This window comes from Colobus angolensis, unplaced genomic scaffold, assembly GCF_000951035.1.
Source record: "Colobus angolensis palliatus isolate OR3802 unplaced genomic scaffold, Cang.pa_1.0 Scaffold85, whole genome shotgun sequence".
NCBI classification, from domain to species: domain Eukaryota; kingdom Metazoa; phylum Chordata; class Mammalia; order Primates; family Cercopithecidae; genus Colobus; species Colobus angolensis.
Window position 1 is genome coordinate 2,631,058 of NW_012122376.1, and position 12,192 is coordinate 2,643,249.

Genomic DNA, 12,192 nt, shown 5'->3' on the forward strand with positions numbered 1-12,192 from the left:
GAGATCAAGAGATCATCTTAGCCCCTTTCCCGTGGTGGTGTCTGGTTTTCTTCATTACTCAGTTGCATCCGGTACTTTTTCTTAGCAAAGTCAAGGTGGGTTTTGTTGGGCAGAACAACTGGACACCAAGCTCTGCCCTGGACAAAGTGCATGACTGTTGTCATGTGTGAAGGAGCCGTGCACAAAGGAGGGTGCAGTGGAGACAGACTAATATCTGAGCTGCTTGAAAGAGGAGCTTCTCAGGGGAAACCCTGAGAAGATGCGTGTACCTTTCTCTGCAGAGATCTGCACCCAGCTGGCATCCAGAGGACCTGGGTGAGGAGTACTGAGTATACTCAGCCACTTCTTGCCAGTCGGCCACTTAACTGGAGCTGCAGCGTACCTTTTGCTCAGTGATAAAATTAACTTTGATTCCGGACTGATATCTATCTTCACTAAGGAAGTGTCTGTGCTGTGGTTTCTTTTTGTAAACTGTGACATTATCAAAGGATAGAATATTACAGGCATGACACACGGGAACTTTTGTCTTAGACTTTGAAGACCTTCCTATTTTTCTTTCCTGCTGAGATAGACTTTCAGCTCTCAACTGGGTAATTCAGTGGGGTCCCCTCCTTCTTTCTTCACCCCCGCTTCCTCTCATCTGCTTTCCTGTTTTCATAAGCCACAGATTTAGGCCTTGTTTTATTACATTTCACAGTGTGCTTAGATACCCCCTACAGTTCTTCATCTCATTACAAAAGACAATTTACATGAGGGTAAAATGGCGATGTCAATGTGATTTGTTCTGCTGCTGGATTTTGTAAAACATTCTGTATCAGGGCTTTCCTGTAGGGTGTCAGAGAGACAAGAGTGAAACTAGGGTTCATTTAAAAACCCCTATGGGTAACCTCTAAGTAAATCAGATATTCCCGACATAGACCCTGTCTGGGTCATGTTGGGCTTTGCATTAAATATTAAGGCTGTATAATAATATTTTATGCAAAAGAAAATTCTTTTTTTTTTTTTTTTTTTTTTTTGTTGAGACGGAGTCTCGCTCTATCACCCAGGCTGGAGTGCAGTGGCCGGATCTCAGCTCACTGCAAGCTCCGCCTCCCGGGTTCCTGCCATTCTCCTGCCTCAGCCTCCTGAGTAGCTGGGACTACAGGTGCCCGCCACCTTGCCCGGCTAGATTTTTGTTTTTTAGTAGAGACGGGGTTTCACCGTGTTAGCCAGGATGGTCTCAATCTCCTGACCTCGTGATCCGCCCGTCTCGGCCTCCCAAAGTGCTGGGATTACAGGCTTGAGCCACCGCGCCCGGCCGCAAAAGAAAATTCTATAGCTAAAAACAAGTGAAGAGGATTGGAGGCAGTTGATTTATTATAAGTGGGCAAAAATATGTTATAACTGAAATGGGATTCTCCCCTCCTCCCCTATAGGGTCACTGTTACTACCATGGACGTGTACGGGGGTATTCTGATTCAGCCGTCAGTCTCAGCACCTGTTCTGGTCTCAGGTAAGTGGCCATGACCGTGGTGGCTCCAGTCTTCAGCCGTCTACTGCAGACAACCTCTGTCTTTTCCTGCTCATGCTAAAGCACTGAGAGTCAGTGATGGGGGCTCCCAGCTCAGCTGCACCTCCACCTGGGCAAGAGAACACGGAGGCCCTCACTGCATTGCTTACAAGAGCATGGCCACCCAGGATCTTAGCCTCATGTTCATGTCCCCTCTTTCAGTGCTGTCCTCAGGCCTGGTGGGGTGAGAGTGACTGAACTGATTGAATTTCAACATCCAAACATTTTGTGAATTAGCTTCCATTCATGTGACTCTGATGCTTTATAATTCCCAGTGCTAAAGGACAGAACATTAGGTACTAATGTTGAAGCTGCTGGCTTAATGTAAATCTTAAAGGGCCTCCCCTCATAAGGAAACTAATTTAACAACGACCAAGGTGAGTTGAATATAGGCATGGATCGGTAGGGAGTTTGCTACTGTGCTATGGGCATGATGCAGGAAGCGATTACCTTCCCGTGCTAGACAAGTCAACCGCAGGTGTTACTCGCAGCCCTCTTCCTTCCACATCACAGTTATTAGCCATCGGGTGGCCCTTATGTGCTCCCCAGGAAAATCATTTTGTTTGAGAAATTTCCAGCTGTTTCAGCCTTTTTACTGGATTTACTTGTTGAGTTTGTGAACTAAATGCTTGTATCCTCAGAGTCCTGGGTAACTTTGGCCCAAGGCACCAAAGCATGGCTCCATGGGAGGGAAGAAAGAAGGCCATGGAAGGATGTACCTGCTTGAGTTAAAAAGCAGAATCACATTCTGCATATCAGCAGTTCCTGTGACGTCTTTGCGGGTTCTGTGTGGGATCATGGAGGATGAGAATGTGCATGTGACACACCTAACAACAACACACCTACCAGTTGGTTCTTTGCTGCTCTCACTTCTGCTCCAGCCAGCAGAGAATGAGAGTTCTGTTCGCTCACATCTGCCCCATTGCTCAATACATCTGATTTATCTCTAAGTATTTACCAACATTGGTCCTTTCATGTACCTAAAAATATGTACACAAAGCTATTCCTCTTCCTCCTTCATCCGGTTCCAGTCCCACTCAGATAAAAATGCAAACTGGGAATTCCCCTCCCAGGTTTCTGATCCCTTGTGCATGTAAACACATAGTCAGAGATTGGGGTGTATATTCGTTTATTTTTACAAACATAGAGTCATGTCATATACATCATTCTACAGCTTTCTTTTATCACCCAACCCCGTCTGTCTCTCCAAGTCAGCAGATACAGACCCAAATCATTGAACAAACACACACACTCGCATGCACACACTCATTTCTGCATACCTGCATTTTTTAAAAGCATTTTTATATCCTATTTATGCAACACTGAACTTTAAGATGTCTGCTACTCTGAAAAGTGAAGGAGGTGCCTTGTGGTTTGAATTTGCTTCTCTCCAATTATTCATTCATTCAGAAAACATTACTTGAGTGCTTCCTCATTGCCAGTTCTGTTCCAGGTTCTGGGGACACAGCCCTGAACAAAACATGTTCTTCCTGGAGCATTTCCTAGTGGAAGGAACAGACAATGGACATAGAGTAAGATACATGATGTCAAGGATCATGGAGAAAGACAAAGCTGAGATGGAGGACAGGAAAGGCAACAGGTAGTCAAGGAAGTTTGGGAGGAGGTGAGCCCTTTAGATGATGTAGGTGGCATATCAGACAGAAGAGCATGTGCAAAGCTCCTGAAGCAGAAAGATGCCTGAGATATTCCCAGAGCAGCAAGGTGGCCAGCATAACTAGAGAGGACAGGGACAGGGAGGCAATAGAAAGAAATGAGGTCAGAAGGGAAGTGGAGAGGTAAGATCACCAGGGGTCACAAAGGTGGTCGGATGTCCTTTGGCCTCCCCGCAATGATGGGTGCCAGGGGAGCTTGGAGCTGAAGTAATGTGGTCTGACTTAACATTTTTACAGGGGCACTCCAGCTGTCAGGCTGGAAATAAGACTGTAGGGAACATGCACAGAAGTGCAGGCTTGGGTAGGTGCCTTCACAGTAACTCCAGTAAGAGGTGGTGGGGCAGGCCTAATCAAAGGTGGCAACTTTTGTGAGAGCTGAGAGACTTTTCCAAGGGTATTAGAGAGGCTGGTGACTAAATTTTTTTGGTGATCTGTGTCTTAGACTCACTTTCCTGAGGAAGTGTGGGGTGTGAGTACTTGAAAGGACCTACTGAAGATACAACAAAATCCGCCACCTGGCAGGGACTCCAATACACGTGCACACCCAGCGTGCAGGGTGGGTGCTCAGGAGAAGGTGAAGGAGGAGAGTTTGGAAGTGACAATTTAGAGCAAAGATGGCAACCGTTCACCACTAAGGAGCTGAGGTACATGAGGGAGAAATTTTAAGTAACGAAATATCATCCTGAGAGGCTGCAGGGGAGATGATATCAGTGGAATCGGCCAGGATTCAGCTAGGGGAAGGAGGTAAGAGGAATATGCTGGAAGAGATTTGGATCAGGAGAGGATTTGAGGATGGGACCATGAGCCCCAAGAGCACAGTGGGAAGGGTTAGGGAAAAGGGAGTGGGGATAGGGTCAGTAGAGGATTAAAGAGTTGTGAGGGATAAGGGGCCGGTTTTCATGGAAAACTAGTGCTTGAATTCCTAGAGGGGACAGAGATGAGCAGGGTTGGGGGTGAAATGGGGTCAGACCTGGTGGCATCTGAGGTGAAGGTGAGTGACCAATTCAAAATGGGTACTCTGGGACCCCAGGTAGATGTTCTCAGCCTAGAACATGATAGGGTGGTGAATTAACTGTGTGACAATGGGCAGGTCACTGGGCCTCTCTGAGCCCCAGTTTGCATGGTGGGAAGTTTGCATGTTCAAACGAAGTTTGAGTTTGTTTCTCCCCTGTGATGGGTGCCAGGGGAGAAACGGTAAACAAATGCAGTGACCTCTAGGAAAGCCAAGCCCTGTGCCGGCCTCTAGTGAGCATCATGAGACTGTCTTTGTTCTTTGATTCTGGAACTGGACTATTTGGGGAGGTGTGTTCATGCAGCACTCCTGGGATAATTCCTTGCAAAGCTTTGCTGCTCCTGTAGAGACCAGGGCAGAGACACACAAGGCCATGGTAGTAAGGACCACACACACTTGGAAAGGGAAATCCACACTTTACTATTGTGCCTCTCTGGGGCCTGAAAGGTAGACCTCTTTCTTCAAAGGTCATGTGTTGAAGGCTGGATATTTTCAGCCTTCAATTTGGCATTAAGGTCAATGTGTGTAAAGAAGAGAAAAGCTGCCCAGGGGCATGGTGGCTCACGCTTGTAATCCCAGCACTTTGCGAGACTGGGGCAGGTGGATCACAAAGTCAGGAGTTCAATACCAACCTGATCAACATGGCGAAACCCCATCTCTACTAAAAATACAAAAATTAGCTAGGCGTGGTGGCATGCTCCTGTAATCCCAGCTACTTGGGAGGCTGAGGCAGAGAACTGCTTGAACCCGGGAGGTGGGGGTTGCAGTGAGCTGAGATTGTGCTCGCTCCAGCCTGGAGACAGAGTGAGACTCCCTCTAAAAAAAATAAAAAATAAAAACTCAAACTGACTTAAAGAAAAACAAAATAATGTGGAGATAGGCTTATGCTACTCAAAAGTCCAGGCATGGCTGGATCCAGCATCCTAGCTAATATTATCAGGGTCTATTTTCTATCTCAAGCCTCTACCACCTTCTGTGTTACTTTCATTCTCAGGCACTATCTTAGCATGGGCTGCCATAGCAAGGTACCATAGACTAGTTGGCTCAAACCATAGAAATTTATTTCTCACAGTTCTTGAGCCTGGAAAGTCCAAGATCAATGAGCTGACAAGGTCAGTTTTTCCTCCTGAGGCCTCTTCTCTTGGCTTCCAGGCAGGCGTTAGTTTGCTGTCTGCTCACATGACCTCTCTTGGTGCGTGTACAGAGGGAGGAAGTTCTGGTGTCCCTTATAAGGTCACGAATCCCATCATGGGGCTTCCCTCGTGATCTCATCTAAGCCTAATCAGCTCCCAAAGGCCCCATCTCCTGATACCATCACATGGGGGTCATGGCTCTAACATATGAATTTGCAGGGTATACAAACACTCAGTCCATAATAGGCAGTTTTTGTTTTGTTTTGTTGGCAGCATGAGGCTTCCATGTTCAAAAAGCAAGTAGAAGAATAAGGGCCTCTCTCCCAAGCTCAGTGGAGGTCATCTAAACACATCCCAGTGGCTCTGACTAGGCCACGAGCTCATCTGCGAAACAATCAGAGTGGCCAGTGTGGAGCTCAGTGATCTGGTCAAACAAGTTATGGGTCTATATCCTGGACCAGGTTGAGGGAAAACTGCACCCAGGGCCCCCAGAGCAGGGAGCAGGGAAGGGGTGAATGTACCAAAGAAATGCAATGAGCTTTTGGCAAAAAAAAAAAAAAAAAAATGGACAACTGAGAGCCAGGGACACTCAGAAACAAATAGGCCTCTTTCAGCAACAATTATGAAGAAATTCTCAGTCGTCAAAACTGAGATCAGCCATCAGTGGAAACATCCAGGATTGGCCGGATAATTTTCAGGCTATCTTTATAGGGCTATCAGATTCTTGATGGGCAAAGAGAAAAGGATTAACTACAAGGAGTTCCTAATAGCTCTTATTTACCTTAATAACACAACTTATAAACCAGTGACATTAACTCATGAGAGTGACAACTGGGGAAGGTATTCCTAGAGTAATATCCAACCAAGACAAATCCTCCCATAGGGCTTGGCCTTGCCACTCCGTCACGACCCTCCATCGCTCTTCCCAGGCAGGCCCTGCAGTCACTCTGTGCCAGGCACACTGCCTTAGCTCTTTCAGTCTCCCACAAAGGTGCAGGGCAACTGTCAGGGTTGCCAGTTCCTTCCACATGGTGGTAATGACCTTGCTCACCAGACTTTGCAGTGTCTGAGTCCCCACGTCCACCCCCCATCCTCAGGAGCAGGCACAGACCCATAATTTGGCAGAAAAGAATATTGTGAAATCCTTGCAGCTGGGATTTCAGGAAAAGTCAGAAGAGTAAGTGCTGCATTGTCTTGTGTCAGCCACCAAGAGGGAATGGGAATGGTGATGAGGAATGCTGTGTGGGTCTAATGAACTCCTCGCTGTGGGTACTCCTGAGAATTTTGACTTCTCAGATCTTTGTGCTATTGTTACAAAAGCAGCAGACCATGCATCAACAGAGAAATTCCGCAGCTGTACAGTCAACTTTATGATCTTTCAAGTCAAGAATCAGACCAGGGCGAAGGGAAGCTATATCCGATCAACTGCTCACTGACAGAAGAATTGATTGAGACTGGAAATAAAGGGGAAAAAAATGCAACTAGAGTAGCACCAGCCTGCTAGCTGTTAAGAAAGAAAACAGGGATTAAAAATTGTGTTAAACGTGGTATGCTCCAAAAACACGTTAAAATCTAGGAACGTGGAGGGAAGCTGGGGTGTCGTAGAAGACACATTAATTACAGCCCAACAGATTCCAGTTTCGCAGAGAAAGAACATCCCACATTGCTTTAAAAACACAGGATCACAAATGAGCAGGAAGAAAAAACTCTGTCCTGGAACACAAAAGAAGGAGGGAACCCAACAAGTTGTTCTTCATCATTTGAAGCTTGAAGCAGAAAGCACACAGAGAGAAAAACAGCACAATCTCAGTAGAAAGGGACATTAAAGAGGAGATGGCTCTTGAATGGAGGGAATGAAGTGCAACACGGAAAATGGGTCATAAAACGGAGTTCAGCCATGGAGTTTATTCTTACTTTGAAATGACTCCAAGTCGAATGTGAGGTTGAGGCCATACGTTAATTTTGTCCCGTGTCATATGTCTGCCATTGATGCGCAACTCCCAGTGAATACGGGTTCGGGGCAGTGCTTGTGATTCTCCTCCCCCTTTTACATTCTGGTCCCCCATTTGCTCTGGCGGCTTGGTGCTCTCATTCCTGCCAGTCAGGGAGCCTGGAGGTACCGCTATGAGCTTCAGATAATCCACAACTCTGCAGGGCACAGACATCAAACTGTCGCTGAGAGGGGAAGAGAATCCAGCTCTCGGCCCAGAGAGACTGACCTACTGTACTTTGTAATGGGACAGATGTCCAGCCCTGTCATGCTCCTGCTGGGGCATCAAAACAGCCATGCACCCATCTTCCGAGTTTGTTCCTAAATGCCACCTTCCCACTGCTTCAGCTCCTGGAGGGAAAAGGTTGTCTTTCCCTTATTTTTCTGGTTCTCTTGCTCCGCCCTCTCAGCTCCGACTCGGGTATCTGGCAGGAGGAGTCTCGTGGGCTCTTGCTGTTGGAATGAGCCCCAAGTCTTCATCACCTGCAGGCACAGAGGTTTGACTGAAGCTGAATTTCCTAAGGGCCCACCTGTGCTTTAAAAGACCCAAGCCACGCTCACCTGCTAGATGAGGAAGTGGTATCTGGATCAGATCGTACACTAAAGACTGGTTGTAATCATAGTTATTTCCTTTTTAAATGGGGTCGGTGACACCTGAGCACCAGATGTCCACACACTCACATGCACAGCGCCCACCTGCACACATTCCCACACGTATACCGCACACTCATATGCGTGTCCACTCCGTGGGGTGGTGATGATAATTGCAGTAGCTCGTACTTTATTTTTCATCGTTGTTATGATTCGTATTTTCATGAGGATGGGACAGGTGTTATTGTCACCTGAGCAGCCAACTAAGGCATGGCATCCTCAGGGGCCTGGAGTTCGTTCCCCAACCTGCAACATTGCTGTCAGGCAGTTTGTACCTTGAAATCGCCATCCTCACAAAGCCCTTTGCCTCATCCTCATATCACCAGCTACTGACCCAGCTCACTCCCCTTCCTCATCCCAGCTGCAGACAGGGGGCCTCTTCTGCATGGGCACCGCGCCTTTCCTTGTTCTCATGGGAAGCTCACAGAAGCCACGAACGGGTCTCATGCTCCTTGGTTTACAGGTAAAAAGCAGAAACCACGAAAGTGACTTCCTCACAGTCTCTCAGTGATAGTGGTCAAAACTCGATCTTAAACTAAGTCTGGCTGACCCCCTGTTCCATATTTGTTCTGCTAAACCTCTTGCACAGTTTGGATCCAACCTTCTTTTTCAGTCCCACTGTCCCCCTCCTGAGGAAACCACCCTATTCCCGCTACGCTGTTTCTTCGCTTGTTTCCAGAGCGTGCCCCCACATGCATGGTGCTGCCCCTCTGCCTGGGACAGACCACTCCCCGCTCTCCCTTTTGGCTCTGGAAGATCTGCTCTTCCCTCAAGGCCCAAGTCAAACACTGCTTCCTCCTCCAAGAAGCCTCCCCTGGTGTCCCCACCTCGTTGCCATCTGGCTCAGCCATGTGCTGTCATGCATTTTCTCACACATTGCAGTTCCGGTAGCATAGCAGGTGCTTTGTAAATATGTGTTTAAGGCCCCTCTCCTTCCTTGCCCCGTGCCTTGGTAGCTGCCATACCTCATTCTATGAGGTGCCTGCAGTGTATAGGTCTAACAGCCAGAAGGTCAGGTGCATGGAGGTGGCCTTGCCTTTGCCTTCCTTCTGCTAGACTGGGAGTTCCAGGAAGGCAGGGACTGGGTGCCCCAACACAGCTGTGTCCCAGACCCTGGCATGTTACAAGTACTCAGTAAGTAGTGCAGGAATAGATGTGCCCTCCCAAAGGTCAGGCGGTTCATAAACCTTAATTCTGGCCAATCTGCTTTTTAAAAACTATTTAAAGTGCAGTAGATCATGTGAAGGAGGAAACTGGCATGCAATGGCGGTAAAGCCACTTTGACCTTCACCTTTGCACTTATAGCACTCACTCTGTCAGCATCTGTCTGACTAGCCCACCTGGCTCTCCTCCAACCTCTGGCCAGCTGTCTCTAGCCAGGTTTCCACACTGCTTCCCTTCTCCCTTCTGCTTCCTCCCATGGAGATCTTTGGACATCCGGGTAAACTTCTGTGAGAGCCATCCCTGGGAGCCCACCTCAGCTGTTTGCAGAAATATTGTTGGACGAGTGCATGAGTCAGCGAGAGGCTTTGACGCACAGGCCACAGGGAGCCACGGTGGTTTTGCCAGGTGGCATCTACTCTGAAGGACACCCAAGGTCAAGTCTCTCAGCTCTCCCCAGGCCCCACTGTCACTCAAAACTCAGGATGTCTCAATCTAAACTCCTCCGGGTAGGTCCCAGACTGGCTTTCCACCTGACCTCTTCTCCAGAAGATCCACACCATCTCAAGTCTATAAGCCTGACCTCAGGGAGATTTCTATAACCTACCTTATCCACCCAGGCCCTGCACACTCTCCCCTGTAGCGTCTCCTTCATCCCTCTCTCTTCTGTCACCATCCTTGTTCAACCCCCCGTCCTTGATTTGAAAATTGCCTCCCCCACTGTGCTTCTGTCTCCACCCCTCCTTTCATCACCATGTTGCACATTCTAGAAGGTCATATTTTAAAAACACTACTAGATCATATCATAAATCCTGCCAACCCATTGCACTCCAGCCCACCATGGCTCTCCGTGGCCTACATGTCAAAGCCTCTAGTTCAGTCTTATGCTTGTTCAATAGTCCTGCAAATATTTAGTGATCACTTACTCACCTACTGGTCACGTGCAAGTTGCAAAGCTGGTTCTAAGAAAAACAACAGAAATAAGGAGACTATTCCCTGGGTGTGTAAAGGGAGCCAGATATCAATTTAATAAAATGTTGTTAGTGAGGGGAAGCAGGTTGCACAAAACCGCATGAGGAATTCTGCAGAAGAGCCCTAGATGCTGGGGAGCCTGAAGGAAGGGTTGGCTCACCTGGACCTCGAAGGTCGTGCATCAGCCTCGAAGGTCCTCCCCGGTGTTAGTGCTGTGCGTGACCCTGAAGAGGAGGCTGGCCATCCAGTGTGATGAGGGCAAGTGACCAGGCCCAGGAGCCGGGTCCTGACTGGGACATCTTGGCCCTGCTGCTGATCAACTGTATGGCTGTGTCTGTTTCATAGGGCTACCTTCACAAACGGCCACAAACGAGGTGGCTTCAGACAACAGAAATTTAGTCTCTCACTGCTCTTCAGGCCAGAAGTCTGAAATCAAGGGGTCAGCAGGGTTGGTTTCTTCTGCAGGCTCTACAGAACAATCCCTCCCACATCTGCCTCCTCGCTTTGGGTGGCTTCTGGCCATCCCTGGTGTGCCTTGACTTGTAGATGTCACTCCCGTTTTTGCTTGCCTCTTCGCTTGGCCTTCTTCCCTGCGTCTGTGTGTCTCCTCTTCGGACTCTTCTAAAGACATGTGTCATTAGATTTATGGCCCACCCTAGTCCAGGACAATCTCATCTTGTGATCCTTAATTTAATTACATTTGCAAAGTCCCTTTTCCCAATAAGGTCACATTCACAGGTCCCAAGATTAGGACTTAAACATATCTTTTCTGGGGGCTGGGGAGATACTATAGAACTTCCTACAGTGACCTGAGGGCTCTCATCTTTATTTTCCTCATTAGTAAAATGGGCTCATGTTATCTGCTTTACAGGATTGCTGTAAATATTAAAGAAAATACTATATTCCTGGCTGGGCATGGTGGCTCACACCTGTAATCCCAGCACTTTGGAGGCCGAGGCGGGTGGATATGAGGTCAGGAAATTGAGACCCTCCTGGCCAACATGGTGAAACCCCATGTCTACTAAAAATACAAAAATTAACTGGCTATGGTGGCACATGCCTGTAATCTCAGCTACTCAGGAGGCTGAGGCAGGAGAATCCCCTGAACCAGGGAGTCAGAGGTTGCAGTGAGCCGAGATCATGCCACTGCACTGCAGCCTGGCGACAGAGCGAGACTCCGTCTCAAAAAAAAAAAAAAAAAAGGAAAAGAAAATAATACATTCGAGATCCTGGCTCATGGGGGCCATGGAAGGTCAAAAGTGACTGCTGATAGGTCCAGAGTTTTGCAGGGAGTGATGAAAATGTTCTGCAATTAGATAGTGGTGGTGTTTGCATGACTCAGTGAATATGCTAAAAACCATTGGATTGCATGCTTTCAAGGGGTGAACTTAATGCTATGTGAATTATTTTTCCATAACACTGTAATTTAAAAAAGGAGCCTGACTCAGGGAATCTTTTCATACATCATAGCTGCTATTATTATTATTGGTGTGCTGGCAATGCTGGTAATAACACTTTTTTTTTTTGAGACGGTATCTGCCTCACTCTGTCACCCAGGCTGAAGTGCAGTGGTGCGATCTCAGCTCACTGCAACCTCCGCCTCCCAGGTTCAAGTTATTCTCCTGCCTCAGCATCCCAAGTAGCTGGGATTACAGGCACGCAGCATCACGCACCGCTAATTTTTGTATTTTTAGGAAAAATGGGGTTTCACGACGTTGCCCAGGCTGGACTGGAACTCCTGACCTCAAGTAATATGCCAGTCTCGGCCTCCCAAAGTGCTGGGATTACAGGCATGAGCCACCATGCCCAGTCCTTGGTAATAACTATTCTTAATGTGTTTTATCACGGTTTAAACTCTTACCTCTTCAGTCGTGCTCCCACACCCTGGTCATGAGTTATATTTGAAATGGGAACCACAGGCAAGGGGTCTTTGCATGTCTCGCCTAGTGCCTTGCACGTAGTAAAGGGATAAAGAATTTGTTTCGGCCGGGCGCAGTGGCTCAAGCCTGTAATCCCAGCACTTTGGGAGGCCGAGACGGGCGGATCACAAG

The 12,192-nt window shown here is 47.8% G+C and overlaps 1 protein-coding gene across 1 annotated transcript in view; it reads left to right on the forward strand.

The window, feature by feature from the left end:
* ADAM12 (ADAM metallopeptidase domain 12) overlaps window positions 1–12,192 on the forward strand; it is a 325,280-nt gene that overhangs the window by 195,231 nt on the left and 117,857 nt on the right. Inside the window, exon 5 of the mRNA XM_011930297.1 lies at window positions 1,416–1,492. Within this exon, the coding sequence (XP_011785687.1) occupies window positions 1,416–1,492 (77 nt within the window). The remainder of the gene's footprint in view (window positions 1–1,415; window positions 1,493–12,192) is intronic.